The 25,294-nt window shown below is 43.5% G+C and overlaps 1 protein-coding gene and 1 non-coding gene across 2 annotated transcripts in view; one reads left to right on the top strand and one right to left on the bottom strand.

Annotated features, from left to right (window-relative positions):
- Positions 1–22,506, top strand: part of Deptor (DEP domain containing MTOR interacting protein) — a 148,692-nt gene extending 126,186 nt beyond the window's left edge. The window contains exon 9 of the mRNA XM_021183757.3: positions 15,447–22,506. Coding sequence (XP_021039416.1) covers positions 15,447–15,575 — 129 coding nt within the window. The 3' untranslated portion in view covers positions 15,576–22,506. The remainder of the gene's footprint in view (positions 1–15,446) is intronic.
- A 2,352-nt stretch (positions 22,507–24,858) lies between these two features.
- Positions 24,859–24,920, bottom strand: LOC147000776 (U7 small nuclear RNA). The gene has a single exon (XR_015045659.1). It is a non-coding gene; the product is annotated as a U7 small nuclear RNA (small nuclear RNA).
- Positions 24,921–25,294: the final 374 nt, after the last annotated feature.

Genomic DNA, 25,294 nt, shown 5'->3' with positions numbered 1-25,294 from the left:
GTTATCATTGTGCTAGGCCATGAGAATTGCCTGGTATGTATTATGTCTTCTAATTTTTGTCCCAACTGAGCAGCTGGATATTAGCTGTATTTTGTTGTGGAGGCTGAAAGACTTGAGTCACAGTTGTGTAACTAATCGGCAGGAGCCAGAAGCCAACTAAAGCCAACTAGTCTAGGTCTATCTGGCTTCAGAATTAAGATCATCCATCTTATCCTGCAGTCCTTCAGATCTGTAGAAATGGTTTTGCTTTTCTGGTCTTCAGTGTCTCCATCTGGAAGAAAATAGTTTAGCCACCCCACCAGAGGTCATATATGCTGTAGGAATGGAGGTCTGGAGGACTCCCAGTCACTACTAGCTCCATACAGGTCTGTGACTTGTATGAAAGGTATACCAAAGACAGAATAACCCAGATGGCATACTGGACCATGTGCACGTCCTAAGTGCTAGACTGTGCTTTAGTCTTAGTCTGAAGCAAGTGTGGGACTCTGTTTTGTTTTCAGCTTTGTTTTGTTTTATATGTAAAGATTGGGTCTTAGGTAGCCTAGGCTGACCTTTGACCCTCTGACTGACATTCTGATCCTCCTCACAAGTGCTGGGATTAGAGGTGTGTCCAGTTTGCTATGTGGTGCTGAGCATACAACCCTTGGCTTTTTATATGCCAAACAATCACTTACACAACTGAGGTTCGCCCCCAGAGCACCCTTTGACCCATCAACATGAGTCGTGATCAGAGACAGTCCCAAGTAGCCTCAGCGACCGCCTCATTCTCTGATCCATAACTTATTCATCTGGAATGTGACAACATATTGCAAAAGAAAAGAAAGGGATGCTGGAGCAGTAGACAGCTGCCAGGTTCTCTTCCCTGGAAATGCCCAGCAAAGGGTACATGAGGATGCTGTCCTGGTTCCTTTTCTGTTGTTATGAGAAAATACCCTGTCAAAAGCAACTTAAGGGAGAAAGGATTTGTTGTAGCTCATGGTTCACAGCCCATCATTTCCAGTAAGTCAAGGCAGTATGAGTCTAAGTTAGCTAGTCACATTATATCCACCATCAAGACAAAGAAAGCCGTGAATTAATGCACCTGTGTACAAAGTTCAGAGCCCCCCTCCTAGGGCATGGTGCTACCCCTGGTGGACGGGTCTTCCTACTTCAATAAACCTAATCAAGATAGTCCCTCAAAGACACTCTCAGGGGCTAACCTTTATCCATAGAGTCCCAACGCCCAGAGGTCTGCCTCCTAGGTATCAAGTTATTAATACTAGTCAAGGTATCAAGTTATTAATACTAGTCACTAGAGATCTTTACTACACCCAGAAAACCCCAGGTTGTCACCGCCCATTACTATGTAATCTTTTTACTTTCTGCCACATGATTTCCAACTAGAGCTGCATGCAGATGGTATAATCCCAGCACTTGAGAGTAGAAGCTTTAGGAGTTTGCTATTCACTAAATAGCAAGTTTTAACCCAGCTTGGGTTACATTAGACACTGTCTCAAAAAGCTAGGGACAAGTTCAGCATGATGGCTCAGTGGATAAAGGTGCTTGCCAAAGCCTGATGACCTGACTAGGACCCACATGGTGGCAGAAAGAAACCTCTGACCTCCACACATGTACAATGCCCCACACGTGCCCACACTTGCAAAAATAAATAAATGTAAAACCTTTTTTTTTAATCAACAGGTAGAGACAAATTAAAAAGGCCATCACCTACGCAGATTAAATGCATGACAACACATTCTTAAAGCTAGGGACCAAAATATATCTGTGTCACATTAAAGAATGAAATCACAGATTTCCTCTTGGATTATTTTAAACATTAGTCCAAGTTTGAATTCTCCACTTCTCCTTGGATCATCATCTGTAGCTTATCATCTCTGATGTGTTTTGAGTCTCTTTAGTATATCTTATGCCTGCTGATGTCTGTCTTGTCATGACCAAGGACTTTGTTTTCTATTGAGCAGCACAGAAATCACCGCATGGGGAAAGAAAGAATGAGGGATACTTTATAGCCATCTTTGACAAAGTTGTATAGGGAATCGCCCTTTACTGACTTAACATGATGCAGAGGCACTCATAAAAGCAAACATAACTGTAAAAATATCATCTTCAAGTAACACACAAATATGCTGTCGTCAGCATTTGTAGCAGGTTTTATAAGGTTACTTTCGACCTGTTTGCTGTCTTCAGTAAATTACTGTCATAGCAACACTCATGCCTTGCTCTTCCTGGGTCAGGGGTCCAAAAAGAGTACATAATTTAGCATTAAAGCTATGCAATAGTGTAGGTTGTAAAAGGCCATTGCATGGGAAATGTAAGACTAGTAAAGTTGGTGGATACGTTGTTCTCTTTAGACAAGTCCAACACATAGGGTAAGCATACTGTTTTAGTATTTAGCAGATTTAAGTCTCAAGTGTCCTCAAAGTGCACTTTTTTGTTTGTTTGTTTGTTTGTTTAGTATAGAATAGAGTTTATTCAGGGCATGGGGAGGGGAGTTAAGAGGGTAGTAGAGGCAGAGAAAGGCAGAGAGAAAGAGGAATAGAGGAGTCGAGGCTGACCATGAGGGGAGGGGAAGGGAATGGGGAGAGAGTGGGAGCAGGAAGGCAAGAGCAAGAAAGCAAGAGGACAAAGCGTACTATGGACTTAGCTCTGAAGTCTAGCAAAAGTTTCAGTCTCTTAAGTTTGTATCCATAATCAGTGGTTCGTCAATTACTGTGTATCTGCACTGTGCACCGTTCTACCACACTGCACCCTCCAGTACTGACATATCATCATGTTGGATAAGGAACAAGCAATAAAGAGAGTAGAACTCATTCTTGAACGTCAGATGATGTCACCAACACACTGCAGCTGGCCCCATTGTAAATGAAGGAATGCATGGAAATATCTTGTATTTATGAAAGTAAAGTTGTTGTATAATTAGTTGCCTGATGAGTAACCTAAATATTCTACATCCTGTTTAATAATTGATCACCACCCAGGCGCACACCTTTAATCCCTGCACTTGGGAGGCAGAGGCAGGCAGATTTCTGAGTTTGAGGACATCCGGGGCTATACAGAGAAACCCTGTCTTGGGGACTGATCTTTTAAATTTTCTGCGATGTAAATTTTTGCATTCTTATGATAATCAGGAAAAAATAAGTACTGTTTTTTTTTTTTTTAAGACTTTTTGGGGGCTGGTGAGATGGCTCAGCACGGTAAGAGCACTGACTGCTCTTCAGAAGGTTCTGAATTCAAATCCCAGCAACCACATGGTGGCTCACAACCACCTGTAATGAGATATGACGCCCTCTTCTGGTGTGTCTAAATACAGCTACAGTGTACTTATTTATAATAATAAATACATCTTTAAAAAAAGATGTATTTATTATGTATGTGAGTACACTGTAGCTGTACAGATGGTTGTGAGCCTTCATGTGGTTGTTGGGCTCCAGTCAACCCCACTCGCTCTGGTCGGCCCTGCTTGCTCCAGCCCAAAGATTTATTTATTATTATAAATAAGTACATTGTAGCTGCCTTCAGATGCGCCAGAAGAGGGTGTCAGGTCTCATTATGGATGGTTGTGAGCCACCATATATGGTGCTGGGATTTGAGCTCAGGACCTTTGGAAGAGCAGTCAGTGCTCTTAACCTGCTGAGCCATCTCACCAGCCCCAAGTACTGGGTCTTAAGCAGTTAATAAATGAATGTTGTTGTTTTTTTAACCAAACAGATGGTTGTATAAAAGATTCTTATGAAAAACAAAAGTTAGGGAGGAAAATGGACCTTGTGGGGCACTGTTTAGGTCAATGAGTGTATTGAGTGTATTTCCTGATCTCTCCATCACTTATTTACATGAAAATGGTGGAAGATTTATTTTTCATTTCTTTGCTTTTTCATTTAGTATGTGTGAGTGCGGTCACACCCATACTTGCATGCTAGTAGTGCACATGTGTTAATGAGGACAACTTTGGGGAGTTGCCTCTTTCTTTCAGGTGGATATCCAGTATCAAACTCTAGTCATCAGACTGAGCAAGAGACTTTACCCACGGAGCCATAACACAGGGTCAACCGTGGGAAGTTTTGAGCAACTTTCTCCATCCGTAGAGTAAACAAGCTTGTCTGAGGCCTGGGAGCTGGGCTTCAGTCAGAAACTCCCAGGAGCCCTTATCAGTAGAAGGCCGAGTCCTTCACCTCGATAGAGAATATTCAGGAAGTTGTCTCAACTTTGAGAATCCCAAGTTCTGTGGACTGGATTCCACCAGAGCCTTCCTTTCCTTTGTGTGTTCCACAAACCTCCTGTGCCTGACCTTCAGACTGGACCAGGAATGAGCTTAGGTCTAAAATTGTATTGATGGCTTGGACAAGAGGGGCAGATTCTATGTAGATTCAGTGGGGCTCTTTGAATTCTGTTTGAAAGCCTGTCTCCACTAGCATTATTAAGTCACCTACTGTCTCTTAAGCTCATTGGGTTTTGCTTTACATCCTATTGTGCTTTGTGGTCAGATACATAGACCATTGGTTGTTAGGTCTTCCTAACGGATTGAATCTTACATCATTTTTTCTGCCTTGCCACCTTAATCATGGCAAATGCCTGTGCGGATCAGTTTCTTGTTGTTCAGTTCTTTTACATTTGGCTACACTAAGACTACACTGCCTTGCTGGATCCTAGCTTTTGTAATATAGGACTTTTTGAATGAACTTTTTACAACGTATATAAGCCTACAGCACATTAATTCTGGTGTTCTTTCATTTATATTGTTCAGAACTTCAGTTTACATTCCTAGGAAGAATAACATTTTGTTTTTCAAATGCAGTAACTGCACATGCCTGGCCTGTTTCTGGGCGTGAGAAATCCAATGGCTCAGGACATTGTTCTTGGTGAATGTATAGTTCCCCACTAAGTAGAAACCTGATTCTTTTTCTCCACCAAGGATTTTAGAGCAGAAGACCGGGGCATGGCAGCAAAAGCTCTTGTCCCAGCAGAGGTTCCTGAGCAGTGCATGTCTGAGGCCAGCCAGGCCTGGGTAGTAAATTCCTCCTCCAGCCAGCTCTGCGGAGCAAGACAGTGTCTCAATGAAAATTAAACACTAGAATTTTAAAGGTGAAAACACTTGAAAGTTTTTAAAGATACAGTTTTTTGTTTATTTTTTCCTACTCAATATATCTAATAGGGGAATTCCTGCTTAGGGAAGAGAAATAACATTTAGCTTCAGAGGTACGTCTGAAACTACACTTGTTTGTTTAAGAATTATTTATTTATTCTATGTATATGAGTACACTGTAGCTGTCTTCAGGCGCAGCAGAAGAGGGCATCAGATCCCATTACAGATGGTTGTGAGAATTGAACTCAGGACCTCTGGAAGAGCAGTCAGTGCTCTTAACCAGTGAGCCATCTCTCTAACCGCCGAAACTAGATTTTAACTCCCAGGTCCGTACACTTAGTTTTGCCCTTGGAAAAGCTCCAGTTGGGTGGGGGAAGAAGGAGACAATGTGAGAATCCTCAGAGATAAATTTCTTAGGGTATTCATTTCTCAACACTGACCTTTGACCATGATAGCATCAATGATCTGAGTATCAGCTGATCCCATACTTCTCGCCCACCTACAAAAGACAGATGGTGTGGTTAACCTTCTCCTCTCATCCTTCTGTTATGAAAGAAAGACAACAACCTCCAAAGACTGTGTGTGAGTAGAGTTGATAATGCTGGTTGGTAGCAGAGGTGAGATCGTGCAATTAATCACTTAGACAAATGATGTGCTTAGGGGAGCTTGCTGACCAAACTGTATACACATTTTCACTAAGGGTAATAGTTAAATGTGATATGGTTTATAAAGTGGTGTGGTGAGGAGGGGGGTGCCTTAGTGGCCTTGGGAACACGCAGAAAGAGGGAGAGAACAGAGGAGAAAGAAGAGAGAGAGAGAAGACGGGGGGGGGGGGGTGTCAGAGAGCTCAAGAGAGGTCAGTCTGTCTTAGTTAAGGTTCTCTAGAGTCACAGAACTTATGGAATGTCTCTGTATATTAAAGAATTTATTGTAATGACTTAACAGTCGGTAGTCCAACTAACCCAACAGTGGGCACCTGTGAATGGGAAGTCCAAGAATCTAGTAGGCTGAGTCCCACGAGGATGGTTGTTTAAGCGGGTCTTCTGTAGAAATAGATTCCCTCAGATGCACTGGCAAGTAAGTACAAGTAGAAGAAGAAGAATGAGTGTTCCTTCTTCCAGCGTCCTTCTATAGGCCTCCAGCAGAAGGTGTGGTCCAGACTAACAGTGTGTACCACCATGCTTGGATCTAAAGCTCCCTTTGTCCCAGGCTGACCTTGAACTCAGAGATCTGCTTGTCTTAGTCACCTAGAGTGCTACCTTGCCTAGGCCTAAGATTTTCATGGCCACTGTGCTTCAAGATCTCCATGTCATGATTCAGATCAGAAACCTGTCTTCCAGCCTCAAGATCTGGATCACGGGTGTGCCCTCCATTTCTGGATTATAGTTCATTCCAGATGTCATCAAGTTGACAACTAGGAATAGCCATCACATAGTCCTGTCATAGGAAGCCAGGCTTGTACCTGACTGTTGGGTAGAGCCTAGAAGAAATGCTCACAAAAATAGTCATATCTTTTCCTTCCTCCCAGAATTTGTAAATAGTGCATTCAAGGACCCATTAATCTTCACTTTTTTGTTGTTGGGGTTTTTTTTGTTTGTTTGTTTGTTTGAGACAGGGTTTCTCTGTATAACCCTGGCTGTCCTGGAACTCACTCTGTAGACCAGGCTGGTCTCGAACTCAGAAATCTGCCTGCCTCTGCCTCCCAAGTGCTGGGATTAAAGGCGTGTGCCACTGCTGCCCAGCTATCTTCACCTTATTATTGCATCCTAGTGTCACTGGGAATTGAGATCCCTGGTGCTCTCTCATGGAATCTGGTTTGGTAGAACATGTGAGATTACACAGTTTTCAAAAGTTCCCAAAGTGCCTCATGAATACACTGCCCTTTGACAGTGATCCTTTTATATTTGCGTTGTGCTTTTCTCTTGTTTTGTTTTGCTTTGGGGGGGTTGGTTGTTTGTTTGAGACAGGGTTTCTCTGTATAGCCTTGGCTGTCCTGGAACTCACTCTGTAGAGCAGGCTGGCCTCAAACTCAGAAGTCCACCTGCCTCTGCCTCCCTAGTGCTAGAATTAAAGGGGTGCGCTACCACTGCCCCGGCTTGTGCTTTTCTCTTAAGCAACGCAAAGCGATGAGCACGGATGTCTAAGCCATGTCAGTGTACGCAGAGTTAGCCCTTCTGCAACTGGTCTCCTTAATTCACGTACTTTCTGGCCTGAGATATATTCAAAAGGCAACAGGCAAGATTCCTGGCAAAGGTTTCTAGGAAAAGTTTCCACATTTTTGCTTTTGGTTTTAAGGATTTGGGGGTTGGTTGGTTCGGGGGACAAAGCCTTTCTGTTTTGGCCCAGACTGGCCTTAAACTCACAGCACTTCTCCTGCCTCAGCCTCCCAAATGTTGGAATTACTGATGTGTCAGGATGCCCAGACACTTTATCTTTTATCTTTTTTTTTTTAATGTGTATGTCTATGATTATATGCGCACACTCACAGGCACATGTGTGCTTGCGCGCACGCACGCACGCGCATGCACGCACGCGCACACACACACACACACACACATAGATATGTCCTTGCTCACACGTATGGACTGATATGGATACAGATGCTCATGTCTACATGTACGTGTGGAAGCCAGAGGACAGCCTCCGGTGCCATCCTCGGGAGCACACTCCACCTCAGTCTGGGACAGTCTTTCAATAGTCTGGAGCTAACCAGTTAGGCTAAGATGACTGACAAGCATGTCCCAGCATGTCCCAGGGACCCTTCTGTCTCCACTTCCTCAGAGACTGCAAGTGCCACTGTGTCTCTGGTCCTCACGATGGCAAAGCAAGCACTTTACCAGCTGAGGTATCTTCCCAGTCTGGTTCCAGTCGTTAAGGGGCACGTGGTCTGGGTGATGTCTACAACAGCTCAAAGCATTCTACTTATGCATTTTCCTACTGCCGTACTCACTTGGTACCTTGGCCCTGCTTTCCGTGTCACTTAATCAGGCTTCCCCCACTTTACTCCCTTTCCTTGAGATTTTATTTTTATTTTATGTATGTGGGTGATTTGCTGCATGTATGGCTGCGCACCATATACATATAATATCAGAGGAGGCCAGCAGAGCGCATCAGGTCCTCTGGGACTGGACTTATGGATGGTTGTGAACTCCCATGTGGGTCCTGGGAACTGAACCCAGATTTTCTTGAAGAGTAGTCAGGCCAGTAGTCTTCACAGCCAAGCCATCTCTCCAGCCCCAGACTCTTTCCCATCCATGTCCGGTTGCCTTTCTCCTGATCAGTCAGGAGGCTGTTTGTTTGAATGCAACACTCCTGGGCTGCACATTCAGTGAGATCGGTGACTGCAGATTTCTGGGCTCTGAACTGGTGTACCGAGGTGTTGTGTTTCTCCTCGGTCTCACCCTCACACCCCACCCCCACCCCTGCTTCTGCTGAAACAGTGCGAGTGACTGTGGTAGGCTCCCACCATGTGTGAGTGACTGTGGTAGGCTCCCACCATGTGTGAGCATGTGCAGAGTCGCACAGTCCCAGGGACATTCCATCCGTCTGGCACGTCTGCCAGGCCTGGTGAGGAGAGAGGAATGAAGAGACAGGATGACTTACTTCACTTGGCTTCCCATCAGAAGGACGACTGGAGTTCTGCCTGGGTGTTCATCGCAACATGGTCACGCCCTAAAATGTACTGGGTGCTACCTCCTTCACCCTGTTAACTCTTAACCACCAGTGTTGTTGCATGAGACTTCTCTCCCTAAGCCTGTTTGCTCAGAGCTACTCGCTAATCTCTGCTTCATGTCTCACAGGAAGGTTTTGTTCCCAGTCTTCATTAATAAGCATGCGATCCTGTCCCCTCGTTTGGAGGTCAGAGCCCTATGTCCCTGTGGGTGATAAAGTTGATTCCTTTCCTTAGAACCGAGGAAATGAAGCTTAAGCTCACTGGGTACTGTATTTGCCTGGCATGCGTGAAGCTCTGGATTCAATCCCAACTGAAGGGACAAGGATTAGCAGTTCAAGTACAGCCTTGGTTCTACTGTGAATTCAAATCCTGGGCTACATGAGACTCTGTCTCCAAATAAAAAGAGAGGGGATAGGGAGATAGGATAAACCGCTGCTCAAGTTAGGATCTCCAGTACCCATGCAAAAGCCAGGTGGAGTAATGTGCCTGCAATCCCAGCTCTAGAGAGGTGGAGATGGACTCCCCGACTCACTACCCAGCCAGCCAGCCCATCTACTGAGTCACTGAGCTCCAGATTCACTGAGAGTTCCCCTGTGTCAAAAGCAGTAAGGTAGAGAGTGATTGAGGAAGATACGTGACATCAACGGCTGACTTCTACGCACATGCAAACACACACACATACACACACGAGGAAGTGAGTCAACTGCAATATAATCTTTGCAATAAAGATACATACACGGGCTGGTGAGATGGCTCAGTGGGTAAGAGCACCCGACTGCTCTTCCAAAGGTCCGGAGTTCAAATCCCAGCAACCACATGGTGGCTCACAACCATCCGTAACGAGATCTGAAGCCCTCTTCTGGTGTGTCTTAAGACAGCTACAGTGGGCCGGGCGTGGTGGCTCATGCCTTTAATCCCAGCACTCGGGAGGCAGAGGCAGGCGGATTTCTGAGTTCGAGGCCAGCCTGGTCTACAAAGTGAGTTCCAGGACAGCCAGGGCTATACAGAGAAACCCTGTCTCAAAAAACCAAAAAAAAAAAAAAAAAAGACAGCTACAGTGTACTCACATATAATAAATAAATAAATCTTTAAAAAAAAAAAAAAGATACATACACGTGAAAGGAAAGCATGACTGCTTCACCAGTCACTTCCAGGAGGTGGACAGCTAAGCCTCCAGCCCAGCGGGGAGAAATTATATTCCTAAAGTGACCTGTCCAGCCAGTACCAGTCATGCGTTCTGTGTGTTTATGCGGGTGTGCTTTTTAGCAAAGAGAACTAATTTCCCTCCAGGCTCTGTGCTTCCTGCTGTTACTTGTAATGTGTGTTGATTTGCAAAGAAAGCATGGGGTACCAAAGGCGCTAACTGAAAAGCCCACCTCCATGAGCTACCTCCCAGGTACATGGTGGGGCCTGTGGAGCTAGATCATTTAGAACATTTAAGCAAGGATGCAGAAACTGCTTGAACCACAGTTATTGAGGCCTCTTAGGGAGAGGTGACATCTTTCCAACAGCCGGGCTCTAAAAATACCACCATAGATACAAGCATGAGTAAGGTTCTGAAGACATTTTTTTTTTTTATTCTGGGAAACGATTTGAAATATCATCTCAGTTTATGTTATTGGTGAGAAATGATTGCTTTGTTACATGGAAGAATGGGAGAATTATTCTTATCGTGTGTGTGTGTGTGTGTGTGTGTGTGTGCACGTGCACCCACATAGGATTGACATGCATGTATGCAGACATCAGGAAAAAATACTGCAAGTCTTGCTGTGTCATTTTCCACTACCTCTTGAGACAGAGTCTCTCAGGGAACCTAGAGCTCAATGGATTCCTTCTCTCCTCTCTCTCTCTCTCTCTCTCTCTCTCTCTCTCTCTCTCTTTCTCTCTCTCTCTCTCTCTCTCTCTCTCTCTCTCTCTCTCTCTCTCTCTCTCTCTCCTCCCATTCTCCTGTCTCCCCCTCCCCCATAGAGGAGTTATAGGCATGTGAGACCATACCCACCTTTTACCTGTGTACCATGTAGTTTTTACTTCCCCAATTTAAGCTCTGGGCAGACCTCACACTACCAGCCCCACACAGGAGCCACCCTGGATCTGTAGGTGAAACACACACACACACACACACACACACACACACACAAACTAACTTATTTTTAATATGCTTTTGGCTCAATGGCAAGATACTTCTAAGCCTCCCACAGCTAATGTGCCTTTATCTTCGTTCCCAGCTCAACACCACTAATTCTGCCCTCAACTTAGTTGCTCAGTTACCTTTAGTACTAGCTCAGCACCCTAAACCTGCCCCCTGCTTAGTTGCATTTCTAGTCTCCTGCTTGCTATCCCAGTTGGGAAATGCCCAATGGCCACTCTACCCAAGATCTCAGATGGCGGGTGACTCTCGCTCCCTCTGAAGCATGGAGAAATCTTTTCTCCTTCTGCATCTGTTAGCCTGCCTACAGGAACCTCGAAGTCCCACCCGTTCTGCCTAGCCATTGGCCGCTAGCATCTTTATTGATCTGTCAAGAACCAACTGCGGAACAGGACCTTCAGTGTTCGCATGCAGATTCCCCATCAAAGCATCAGAACCACCCCTACACACCTGGGTGCTGGACCTTTCAGCTCAGATGTCCATTCGTTTGCAGCAAACACTCAAGCACTTTTACCCAGTGAGCTATTTCTCCAGCTCCTAACCTGATTTCTGGAAGTGTGTAATTGGAATAATTATAAGTAGAAGGAAAATGGGGTGGAAAAAAAAGCAAACACCCCCAACACACACACACATATACTTTTTGCTGTTTAGGTTTTAAGTTTGAGATAGGGTCTCACTGTATGAGCTCAGATTTGCCCTGTATACCTGGCTGGTCCTGAGTTCAACTATTAGAGAAGGTATAGTAATTGTTTCTTATATATAGACAATATGGTTAGCTCCCTAACCCCCCCCCACTTACTTTTTTTGGAGATAAAGTCGTACTTCATAGTCCAGGATAGGCTCAGACTTTCCGTCTTCCTGTCTCAACCTCTAGTGTGCTAGATTACTGGTATGTGTTGCCATGTGTGCTGTCTATTTGTGTATCTTCTTGACTCACAAACTAGAGTCACCTAAAAGGAGGGAACTTTGAGAAGATACTTCGATGAGATCAGGCTGCAGTCAGGAGGACATTTTCTTAATTAGTGATTAATGGGGAGGGCCAAGCCTATGGTGGGTAGTACCATCCCTAAGCTAGTAGTCCTGAGTTCTATAAGAAAGCAGGCTGAGTGAGCCATGAGGAGCAAGCCAGTAAGCAGCACTCCTCCGTGGCCTCTGTATTAGCTTCTACCTCCAGATTCTAGCCTTGTTTGAGTTCCTATTCCAGGCTTCCTCCAATGATGGACTCTGATGTAGAAGTGTAAACTTAATAAACCCTTTTCTCTTTGTCTCTCTCTCTTTTTTTAAAAGGTTTATTTATCTTATGTATAAGAGTACACTGAGCCGGGCGTGGTGGCGCACGCCTTTAATCCCAGCACTCGGGAGGCAGAGGCAGGCGGATTTCTGAGTTCGAGGCCAGCCTGGTCTACAAAGTGAGTGCCAGGACAGCCAGGGCTACACAGAGAAACCCTGTCTCGAAAAAACAAAACAAAACAAAAAAAAAAAAAAAAAAAGAGTACACTGTAGCTGTCTTCAGACACAACAGAAGAAGGCATCAGATCCCATTACAGATGGTTGTGAGCCACCATGTGGTTGCTGGAAATTGAACTCAGGACCTCTAGAAGAGCAGTCTTAACCGCTGAGCCATCTCTCCAGCTCAAACCCTTTTCTCCCCAACTTGTTTTTGGTTATCTGTTTTGTCACAACAATAGAAACCCTAGCTAAGATATTGTCCTTATTTTATAATCAGGCTTACTTGAATAGAAGTCTTGTTATATAATTGTAAGAGCCTTATCATCAACATTATATGTTTTTGGATTTTTGTGTCATTTTGTAGATTCTGTGAGATACAGGCTCATGTAGTCATGGCTGGTTGTACACCTACTATGTAGTGAAATACTGAGCTTCCTCTTGTTATCCCTCAGAATCCACATCCACTGCTTTTTGGATTTTTGAGGCTGGTTCTTACTATATAGTCCTGTCAGGACTTGAACTCTCAAACCCTCCTCCTCCATCTCCTAAGTAGCTCAGATTGTGGGGGTGCACCACCACCTCATGGGCATTTGAGCCGATCTAACACTTAAGTTAAAGAATGAGATGTCCACACTGTTCCAGAGCAGCCTGAATCTATCTAAACTTCTGCGTGAAGTTCTATCTGTCAAGTGTTGGCCAGTTAAGACAAACAATGTGGGACAGCCAAGGTATCATTGAGGTGAAGACTGGAAGACTAATACGACCAGAGACACATCATGTCAGAGACACAGGACTCCCTGAGAGCCTGTGAAGGGTTAGCTGGCAAATCCTACCTTCCCATGTAACAACACAAAGGCAGTCGTTTGGAGGAAAGAACACAGATCTGAAGTCCAGCACGGTGGGTGGGAGGGAGTGACATTCCGTTCATTCTTTGGCAGAAGAAAGGCAAAGAGAATAGCCTAATGAAGTCAGTGCTAAAATGCCCCCACAAGTGTTCATATCCCAAAGCACTCATGGCTCCCATGCTCACGGCTCCAAGCGCTTAGTGGGTCTGTTCCAGTTGGATTGTAATCAAGTCAAATGACCTCAATTATCACTATGACCTTGACCTGGGTTGAAAACTGCTGATTACATATTAGACATGCCCTGAACCCTTGATGACCAGCTTTGAGGATAGGAATGGAGAAATGGTGATTGTGTGTCTGGGTAAGACACCCCGGTGACCAAGGTTAAAGATCAGAAATGTAGGGGGGCTCGTGGCAGCAGCAGGTGTTTCCTAAAGAACTAGGACTCTGTTTACCACATTCTACTCTCTATTCAGTTTTTTATGTGGCCATGAAAGAAATAATCTGTGTTTTGTTTTGTTTTGAGACATTTCTCTGTAGCTCTAACTGTCCTGGAACTTAGTCTTTAAACCAGGCTGATTTTGAACGCAACGATCCACCTGCCTCTGCCTCCCGAGTGCTGGACTTCTGACTGTCCAGCCTCTGCTTCCTAGGTGCTGATATTACATGTGCACAGTACCACACACTGAGCTTAGAAGGTTCTGGGAATGACACCTAGGCAACTGCTCTACCAACTGAGCTACATACGGAGCTCCAAATGAGGGATTTTATATCCTGAAGCACATGATATAGAGGAGAAGTAAATAAGCTATTTGAGGTCACCATCAAAGGAACATAGAACAAATCCCTATTTTAGGATTACAAATTCTCCCTCTCTCTCTCTCTCTCTCTCTCTCTCTCTCTCTCTCTCTCTCTCTCTCTCAATGAGAACTAAAGCTGTGATTCTGATGTTTTCCAATTTGGGTATGTAGCAGCAATAGGTAGATATTTTTGGACTTGATGTGAATTTTAAATTAAGTTTATATTGATATTACTTTGCCAGAAATCAATAAGAAAGGAAATGGAGGGTTCCCAATGGTTTTAGTATCTCACACAGGCATATATGGCAGCTACCCAGGCAAACACAGGCTTGCGATGATGAGACCCACAGACAAAACATCACTGGATCAATCATCCCATCCAAAGGATCTGCATCACCTTCATAGCTTGTTCGTTTCTTTCTCTTCCTCCCTCCCCTCTCTCCTTCTCTTCCCCCCTCCTCTTCCCCTCTCCCTTCCCTTCTCTCTCATGTATTTGTGTGTGTATATGCATGTGTGTACCTGTGTATTTGTATGTATCTGTACATGTGCCTGTGAAGACCCAAGGTTGACATCAGGAGTCTACTTCAATGGATCTTCACCCTACTCGTTGAGACAATCACTGAGTTGGCTCATCTGGCTAGCCAGCTTGTTTCAGAAATCCTTGTATCTTCTTTCTAAGTATGGGCTTATAGGTGAGCTGCCACACACACCTGGCATTTATGTGATGTCCTAGTTACTATTCTATTGCTTCGAAGAGACACCATGACTCTTATAAAAGAAAGCATTTAACTGCAAGCTTGCTTACAGTTGCCGGGGCATAGTCAGTCCATTATCTTCATGACTACGAACAAGACGCTGGAGCAGTAGCTGAGAGCTTCATCCTGATTCATAGGCCAAGAGAGAAAATGGCACTGGGCCTTGCTTGGGCTTTTTGAAACCTCAGGACCATCCCACCCCCCCTCACCTCCCTACCCCTACCCCCAACCCAAGTGATACACTTCCTCTAACAAGGCTGCACCTTTGACTTCTTCTAATCCTATTAGATGGTGCCCTTCACTGGTGACAAAGCATTTAAATATATGAACCTATGGGGCCATTCTTATCCAAACCAACACACATGAGCATCCAAACTCTGGTTCATGTTTGAATAGCAGACCCTTTAAACCCTGGGCATCCTGCTTCTTTTACATTCTCTAGCTCTGTCTCTTCCTCTCTGTTACTCTGTGTGTGTGTCTGTCTGTCTGTGCATGTGTCTCTGTGTGCACCTGTATCTGAGACATAATCTCATTTATCCCAGGTTACCCTTGAACCCTTTATGTAGCCTAGAATAACCACTTCTGGACCTACTGCCCCCTCCCCTCAGCGCTGGGATTATGGGCGTCATGGACAGGCAATTTAACAACTGAGCTGTAGCCTCAACCCAAACTGACCTTTCTTTTTATCATTCCCTCAGGTCTGTCAGTTTGTCGTCTCTGTCAATGGCCTCAACGTGCTGAATGTAGACTACCGCACCGTGAGCAATCTGATTCTGACAGGCCCAAGGACAATTGTCATGGAAGTCATGGAGGAGTTGGACTGCTGAACACAGAGACATCCCTGCTTGTCCCCTATCCCAGAACAACACAACAGTGGCATGGCAAGGCTGCCAGGCAAATGGATAATTGGGACATTGCAGATCTTTTCTCTGACCATATACACCTTGTCTTTCATACGCTGTTTGAATGTGGAAGAACCAGGTTACATATCTTTAAAAACCAAAACACAGCAGGGGCTTGCTTGGTGGCTCAAGTCTATAATCCCAGCATTCAGGAGGGCAAGGCAGAAGTGCTGCAAATTCAAGGCAAGCATCTACTAACAGTGTGAGTGCCTGTCTCAGAACCATACTCGGGATCCTTCCACACAAGTGCACATACCACACACATACACAAACACACACATGCACACCACACACACGCACCAAAGCCCAGTTTATAGTTCTCAATCATTGTTCTTCATGTTTTCGGGAAGTTGTTGTGAAACCAAATTAGCAACATGGAAAAATGCTATTTTTAGAAGGTCATAGAATAGTTACTACATATTTTACGTCATGCCTACTGTGCTTGTGTGATAAGAATAAGGAACCAGCACCTGCAATCTGGGCTACTTAGGATGCTGAGGCAGGAGGATGATCACTTGAGTTCTGGTAGTAATGTGAGCCTGGGCAACATAGTGAAACCCCACATTAATTTAAAAAAAAAAAAAAGGTTTTATCAATATTAGTCTGAATCTGTTTAGGTAGGTCTAGATTTCATCCAGCTTAAAATGAAAGTAGCATCCCCAGAAACGTGACCAGCTAACACAAATTTCCAAGAAGGTCCTTAAAGCATTCAACACCTTAGAAGCAGTCATCACAAAGTAAACTTTCTTCCTCTGTTTTAGGGTTTTTTTGTTGTTGTTGTTGTTTGTTCGTTTTGAGAAGGTCTTGCTAGGTAGCCCCCAGCTATTGACTTCTTAATTTCTGCCTTTGTCACCAACTTTCACCTTAGCCTGTTTCAGTTGCATCTTGAGGTGAAAGATAAAACAGACCACTATGCCATGGGTGATGGGAATGGACAAGGGATGCCACCGCCAACCCACCTGCCCCTCTTTGCTCTCCCTGGATCTATGTGGTTTTGCCTTATGAGTCAACTCCAGCAGCTTTTTGGTGTTCAACTTGAAATATACTGATCGTGAAAGCAAAGAGGTCTGTCCTTACCTGTGTAAGACTCAGAGTCAAACCTCTGGCAAGATTGCACTTGGCAAGTGTCCACATTTAAGGGACTTGGCTTTAGTGGGACAAAACTTGAAACTCCAAATGCCTTTTTAGCCTGGATTTTTACAAGCCTTCTCCTGTCATGGGATGTGATGCCCATTTAAGGATCTGCTTGCCACTACAAGTTCCATCTTGGTTTAGATTTCTTCATCTCACGAATATTTTCTTGATCTAGAAAAGACTTCCTTTGAACCAGATGTCGTAGCATGTTCCTGTAATCCCAGCACCCAGGAAATGGAGGCAGAAAGATCAGGTGTTCAAAGGGGACCCTGTGTGAAAACAAAACAAAACAAAACAAAACAAAACAAAAATGGAGACAAGGAAGTGCATTTGGGGTATTGGTATGTAGAGGATATTCCTCAGAGTGCCAAATGAGAGCCATTTTACATAGTGAATTTTGAACAGAGATGCAACTTTCTAGTTATGCATTAACAAGACGGTAATGCCATACCGTTACGCCTAAGTGATTTCTTAATGAGAGGTGATAATCATGTATTGGTATTAGTAGAGTGGATTTTATTAACACATTAATCCAACTTTTCTAGCTTTAGTAAGAAAATAAGATTTTGAAGTGCCATGGGATGGCTGATATTACTATTGTCAGTCTTTGTTTATATTGCTGTAGCATTTATGGACAACGTTCTCCTTTGCTCCTCCTCACACCCTTTTAAGATAGATATTATTACCTTCATTTTTCAGGTGGGGAGACTAGGTCTGAGCAAATTCAGTGGTCTTCAAGTTGGAGCACATGCTGTAACTACCGTGTACTACAGCCCATTTCTCCAGTGCTCCAACCCCTTGTCTTTCTGCCCAGACTTCCTCTTTAGAGGCCTTGCGTTCAGCCTTCGCTCCGGTGTGCTAAAACCTTATGGTTACTTTGCTGTTGTTCTTGTTTTATTGATCTTATGGTTATTTTGCTGCTGTTCTTATTTTATTGGTCTGAGAGGTGAGGGCCATCATCATCATCCATCTTGTGAATGACAAACCCTGTTCCTAAATGGGTTGGTTCGTCATATGCTCAAAACAGCCCAGCTACTAAATAGGAGGCCTTACCACCTGACTTGAATTTCTGTCTGTTTTGTTGCTTGGTTTGTTTTAAGACAGTGTCAAGCTCCTGATTCTGTACTTCCTAAGTAAGATTACAGGCTCACAGCCCCACACTTGGGCTAACACAGGCTCACAGCCCCACATTCGGATGCGATAACACCTTAGAAGATGAATCTCAGCTAGTTTCTGTCTTTGGTGTTCCTTGGCTGTCAAGAAAGCAGGAGTACCTGTGGGTTACTACATCCTTCTTGCTGCTCGCCTCCAAATGCCCTTTGCCTTGGACCCTAGATCCTATCATTTCCCTTTAGCCAAACTCAGCACCTCAGAAGCCCCTCTCTGTCAGAGAGGGAGTGAAGAACAGTTTGGCTGTCCTCTTAGGGTTCTTCTTATCCCCAGTTTAAAGACCAAGTGCCAGAGAATATTTTTTTTCTTCTGTTTTTCGAGACAGGGTTTCTCTGTATATCCCTGGCTGTCCTGGAACTCACTCAGTAGACCAGGTTGGCATCGAACTCAGAAATCCGCCTGTCTCTGCCTCCCAAGTGTTGGGATTAAAGGTGTGCACTACCACTGCCTGGCTGAGAACTTTTTTTAAAAAAGATTTTCTTATTTGTTTTTCATTACAGGTGGTTGTGAGCCATCATGTGGTTGGTGGGTTTTGAACTCATGACCTCCCAAAGAGAAGTGGGTGCTCTTTAACCACTGATCCATCTCACCAGCCGAGAACATTTTTTTAAAAGATAGGGTGTTGGTGACAGTTGGCAGGTCTCCCTACAGGATGTGATGTAGTCACAGTGAGTCTCCCTTTCTTAATTAACCCCATGAGGATAATCCTTCGCCACCGTGATGTGCTCTCCTAACTCATTTTGGGCACCGTTAGCTACGCAAGTCCTCTTTTCATAGACAAGGAAACTGAGAGCAAACAAGGTACAAAAACAAACAAAAAAAAGATAGGATGTTGGTGGTCATAGTGCACACCTTTAATCCTAGAACTCTGGAGGCAGAGAAAGGTAGAGGCAGATCTCTGTGAGATAGAGGCCAGCCTGGTCTACAGAGCTTGTTCTAGGACACCCAGGGCTACACAGAGAAATCCTATCTCAAAAAGCCAAAAAAAAAAAAAAAAAGTTAAAAAGATATTGTTGTGTAGCATAGGCTGTCCTCAAACTCACACTAATCTTCCTACCTCGGGGAATTAATCTTTCTGTCTGTCTCTCTGTCTGTCTCCTCTCTCTCTCCTTCCCTCCCTCCCGCCCTCCCCAACATGCAAACATACACAGCCTCATAAAATAATTAATGAATACTCCAGTGGCCCCCTAGGACCCTGTTGGACTCATTCAGTATTTGCATATGTGCTATCTTATTTCTAGAATGTTACTTCTCCCTCTTTGTGCCCCCACCCCCGATTATTTTTATTAGCTCCTTTGGGTGTGTGTGTCATCTTAGAGAAATCTTTGCCACGTCCCCAAAGATGTTCCTACTTTAAATTCTCCTACAGACCAATAAATCCCATCCAAACCTCTATTAGAGCACAGTCACTTTTAGAATGTCCTTGCTTGGTCACATGCCTGTCTCCCTCAGTAGACGCTCAGCATCTGCAGAACGGGGACTGTTTGGTACCCAAAGTCTAGCCTTTACCTGTTCCTTGCCCAGAATAGTACATTAGCTACTTACTGTTGTCTGATGGGCGACCCCCAAACTATATCATACAACAGCTCCTTTATTTGCTCACTACTCTGTGGATTGTCAGTATTTGGCTGATGTGACCAACTGCTGCTCCAAAGGTGACAGGAGGTCTACACACACGTTCGTATTCGGTGTACACGTTTGTATTCGGTGTACACGTTTGTATTCGGTGAGCTAGTTGGTGGAGGCCTTTTGTTCTTGGAAGCTGCTGTCATTTGATTCTTCAATGTCTGTCTCCCAAAGTCCCATGTATTAATAAGTTCTTTTCACTAGGGTGGCAACACTGGGACATGGTAGAACCAGCCACACATTTCAGCACTCGGTGGGTGGAGGAAGCAGGAGGATCAGGAATTCACTGACAGCCTTGGTAACAAAGCAAGTCTGAGACCACATGAAATTGCCTCAAAGATGCAAACGAAGAAATGGTAGGACCTGGTGAGAGAACTGCAGGGACCTGGGGGGGTTGCCCCTGGTGGGACTGTGGGACCCCAGCTTTTTTTCATCATTTATTTTTTGGCCCTGAGACAAGCCATTTGGTTTCACCATTGCTCCTACACAGTGTCCTGACTTACCACATGCCTCACTGGTGAGTTAGTACCGAATGGGGCCAATCAGTTATGGACTAAAATCTCAAAAACTGTGAGCCAAAATAACCCTTTTCTCTTTATCAGGTGATTATCACAGGTATCTCGTTATATCGAGAGAAATCCATCTAACACAGATTGCCTCATGCATACCTCTCCAAGCCACAGTTCCAGGTCATGTAGTTCCAGACAATCTAGAGACAACCTGCAACCTTCTCTTCTGTAGTTCAGAAACGGAACACTTTGACTTTCTTCAATTCAAACAACTAGCTGGAGAGAGAGCACAGAGGCAAAGAGCCTAGGTTGCTCTTCCAGAGGACTTGAGTTTGCTTCCTAAAATTACATAATGGCTCATAATGGCTCTGTAGCTCTAGTGGCACTAGATCTGACACCCTCTTCTGATCTTCTTGGGAACCAGGGACGCACATGGTACACAAACATAGGTACATGCAAAACATCCATATACATACAATTAAAGTGAATAAATATTTGAAAATGGGTTAATAAATAAAACCAACCCAGAGTCCAGGAACGGAGAAATAAGCAGCACCTTTTATGAGAAGACTTGCATAGAATCTGCAGCCAATTTTAATTCTCTAAAAATAAATACAGAGGAGCCATTATTAGTTTAATGCAGTTATTGAACACTTTAGACTCTCGAATCAAATTCTTACCCAGCCATTGGATGGGAGCAAAGTGTACCGGAAGGCTGGTTTATAACGAAACCTTCCAAGTCCATGGGTCCTAAAATGTCAGTGCTGCTTGGGCTGGGTAGAAAACAGTTTAATCATCTCATTTGATTAGTGAATGCGGCATAAAACAATCTTGGGCTATCCCCAGACTTGTGCAGCTTGGCTGAATTCCTTGAGTCTCCTGCCTTCCATCCCTGTCACAGTAGATTCTTCTGTGGGATAAAGTCATGCGGCTGAAACAGGTTTATGGCACAGTGGACTCAAAGTGGCATCAGGGATCTTTGAAGAGAAGAGGGAGGATCATCTGCCATTGTTATTTGTTTCAAATACCCAGGTCTTATTCTGTATGTATTCCAAGTTGACCAGGAACTTACAGTATAGCACAGGCTAGTCTTAAATTCACAGCAATTCTCCTGCTTCAGCCTCCTGAGGACTTGAATTATAGGCCGGAGCTACCAAGCCTGTTTAAATGAGTTTGGTCTTCATGTGGATTTGTGTCAGTGATCTTCAAAGAGGAAACGGTATTTACTTAACTCACTGCCAAGGATAACATTTAACCGCACATCTTGGACACATTCTTCCTTGTTACCTTATAAAATGTATTTTCAAAGCCAGGCAAGAGGGCTCACACCTATAATCCCAGTATTCAGGAAGTGGAGGCAGGAGAGTTGTGGTGAGAGGCCAGCATGGACTACAGAGACTTTGTCTCAAAAGGAAAACTAGATAAGAAACTCTAGACTCTTTTTTTTGTTTGTGTGGTGTTAATGTTTTGATGATAGACAGATTTTGTTTTTTGTTTCTTCATTAGCACAGTATATGAATTAGAAGGGCTTTTTTTTATTATTAAAATGAAAACTGCATTATCGTTTTTGCTGTTTCTGCCTTCTGAAGTTTAATTACAACTGGGCAGGGTGGCTCACAGCACAAAGATTCATGCTGGAGAATGGAATTTGAGGCTATCCTGGCTTTACACAGAGACCCTATCTAAAAACTAATTTATTAGGTCTAGTATCTCACACCTCTAATCAAAGCACTGCAGAGACAGAGGATCACCACATCTAAGGCTAGCCTGGGCTACATGTGATACCCAAAAGACATAATAATTAAGGAAATTCATTGAGAAATGGAAGGGAATGTGAGGAAGATCAGCCATCTTTGCCTAGATGAGGTGTGGTTGACTTTATAGATCATGTGACAGGTGTCTCTGCTTTGGAAGGACAGACACCAAGGTTAAGAATATCACTGCTTTCTATTCAAATGGAATTCCTGAGTTTCCAAATCTTTCCTTTCAAATGTATTGTGGAGATAGTCAACTTTCAAGGCCAATTTTGAACCCTTGGTACTGACTCTGGCTGCTACGAATTCTGTTTTACTTTGACTATAAATGATCAGAATAACTCCAGAGCACTGTGGTGTTTCTGACTGGTTGAAATTGATGATTGACATTAATAATGGTTTCCTGTCACCTGAACTTCAGGTATGATGCATATTTCTTCACTGCAGAACCAAAAGGACAAATGAGCTGTATGCCAAAATGAAGTTTGCCATCAAAGATCGCATATAGTATTGTTAAATAAGTTTAAAAGTGCTTAATATATGGCTTTATTTTAAAATTTCTTGAGTGTGATTTGCTATCTTTAATAAAACTGTACCATAATACTTAAGATGATTGTATGGAAACACAGTAGCATGAAATAAATGTTACATTTTTTAAAATTACCAAGTGCTGACTTTTTCTCTCTTTGAAAACAAACTGGCCATTTTTTATTCACATCAATGTTATCTTCTGGCTGAACAGAGAAAACACATGGACTCTGCAGGTACCTGTAGCAGTGTTGCATACACATACACTGTGTGTGTGTGTGTATGTGTGTGTGTGTGTGTGTGTGTGTGTGTGTGTGCACTCAGGTTCAGAAAGTAAATATTTTTTTTAAAAAGTCCTAAGACACTGCCTTTAGGTACTTGAATGTGGGTATCAGGCAGGCAGTTACAGCAAAGCAGGGAACTGTCTACTAAGGGTCTCAGAGTCAATCTAGTGGCATCCACAATTTTTTTAAGATGTATTTACTTATGTATACAGTGTTCTGCTGCATGTATGCATCTCCTCCAGGCCAGAAGAGAGAACCAGATCTCATTATAAATGATTGCTGTGAATTGAACTCAAAACCTCTAGAAGAACATCCAGTACTCGTAACCTCTGCACCGTCTCTCTAGTCCCCACAAGTTTTAACTAAAAGTTAAAAGAATGGAAGACCAGGAGCCAGAGAGATGGCTCAGGAGTTAAGAGCATTGGCTGTTCTTCAGTGGTCCTGAGTTCAATTCTATCATACACGTGTTGGCTTACAACCATCTACAACTGTAGTCCCATAGGATCCAATAACCTCTTCTGCTGTGCAAACCAGACACTCACACACATAAAGTAAGCAATTTTTTTTTCTTTACAAAAGTGTGGAAGATCAGATACAGATGGATGATAAATGGCTACTGATGGGAACGCCCAGGATAATTTTGGCCTTGAATCAGCAATATTCCAACTCTACAATCATGAAATTCTACTCAGTCAGTTTGGGGAAGCTTTTATCTTTCTTAGGAAACTTCAGATCATGAAGGTCATTGTTGGAAGGGGGTTAATCTGTGCTTCTAATTTCTTATGATTTTTTTTCTATCAATTGATAAATATATAATTCTGTGTTGGGGAATTATGTACAAGTGTAGGAGAGAGTATCTTTTCAGATGTATATTGAGATGTCAATCAAAAGACATTAGACTTTGCTGTCATTAATCTACTTCATTCACTCAAGAAATCTTACTGAGGACTTGGGTTTTAGGCATAGAATGTGGGCCCTAGGAACACTGAAGGCGTGTCTCTGCATCCACTGTCTAATCCTTCAGTGGTCAACTATAGGCCTGTCTCCTAGAAGTCTTTTCTCCACTGATGAGGTAATATGAAATCATGGGACCAGACATGGCTCGTGCCTGTATTCCAGGAAGCTGAGGGTGATTAGGAAGTTTGCCATGACTTCGAGGCCAACATGAGTTACCAGTGAGCCCGCCAAAAGAGAAAAAGAAAAACAGAAAAGAAGTAGCAGGATGCTATATAGCACTGCCCAACTCAAGAATGCTGACAGTTGTCCACACTGTTGGTCATTTTTCATTTTTTTTCTTTTTTTGTTTTAGTTTGTTGTATTATTCTAGTAGTTTACATTTATATTCCCCCCCTTCCCCTGCCAAAGAACATACAGTGATGATGTGGAAATTGCCTTAACCCCAGGTGTGGAATATGGGGTTGATTCTTCAGCTATTTTGTTCTTAGTGGTTTTTGTTTTTTAAGATCTTTACAGTAGGGTCATTGAGTTCATTATAATTTTTCTGAGGTTTACTAGATTTTTACCTGGCATTGCATTATTTCCTCCCAGATTTTTATACCCAGGGTTTTTTTTTTTTTTTCACAAATTTATACATTTTCCTGGTCATGAATTATCTATTCTCCTGTCAACAGGCTTTCCAAATGTCCTGGGAACAGAGCTGTAGACTTAGGCTACTGCCTAGGCATTGTTTGTGTGTTTGTGTTGTGTCTTTCAGAGACCTCAATTTAGTTTGAAGCTGAGATTTTTAGAACACAGAAAAAGTTTTGGGTTGAGGGGTGGTGCTTACTTCTTAAAGTTCTTTGTCATATAAGGATCAGGACTTGAGCTTGAACACAGGAGCAAAAATGTAAAAAAAAGTTGGGCACAGTGGCGCATGTCTGTAAGCTTATTACTGTGAAGATGAGGCAGGCAGACTCCAGGCCCGCCAGCCTGGTTTGTGTGGCTAGTTCCCAGCCAAGTGAGAGACCTTCTTTTTTTTTTTTTTTTTTTTTTGGTTTTACGAGACAGGGTTTCTCTGTATAGCCCTGGCTGTCCTGGAGCTCACTTTGTAGACCAGGCTGGCCTCGAACTCAGAAATCCACCTGCCTCTGCCTCCCGAGTGCTGGGATTAAAGGCGTGCGCCACCACGCCCGGCTGTGAGAGACCTTCTTAATAACAAGATGGATGGATCCTGAAGAATGACACCTAAACTTGACCTCTGCTCTTGGGCTTTCTGACCAAAGTCAGAAATCCTGCTAGAAAAATGCTAAAAGAGATATAACAGATCTCTAGGTTAGTTTTTGGGTTTTCCAACTAAAGTCAGAAATCCTGATTTAAAAAAAAAAAACAAAGTTCGAAAAGAATAGTAATAACTGAGCCGGGCGGTGGTGGTGCACGCCTTTAATCCCAGCAATTGGGAGGCAGAGGCAGGAGGATTTCTGAGTTCGAGGCCAGCCTGGTCTACAAAGTGAGTTCCAGGACAGCCAGGGCTATACAGAGAAACCCTGTCTCGAAAAACCAAAAAAAAAAAAAAAAAAAAAAAAGAATAGTAATAACTGGATAGCTCTTGGTTTTTCTGACCAAAGTGAGGAGTTCTGCTAAAAAAATTCTAAAAGAGAGTTATATTTGCTCTCCAAACTATTCTCTCTGGGTAGCTCTCT

This window comes from Mus caroli, unplaced genomic scaffold, assembly GCF_978045245.1.
Source record: "Mus caroli unplaced genomic scaffold, Mus_caroli_1 scaffold_16, whole genome shotgun sequence".
In the NCBI taxonomy this organism is placed as follows: Eukaryota; Metazoa; Chordata; class Mammalia; order Rodentia; family Muridae; genus Mus; species Mus caroli.
The sequence above is the reverse complement of the archived record's forward strand: the minus strand, read 5'-3'. Positions and strand labels throughout refer to the sequence as shown.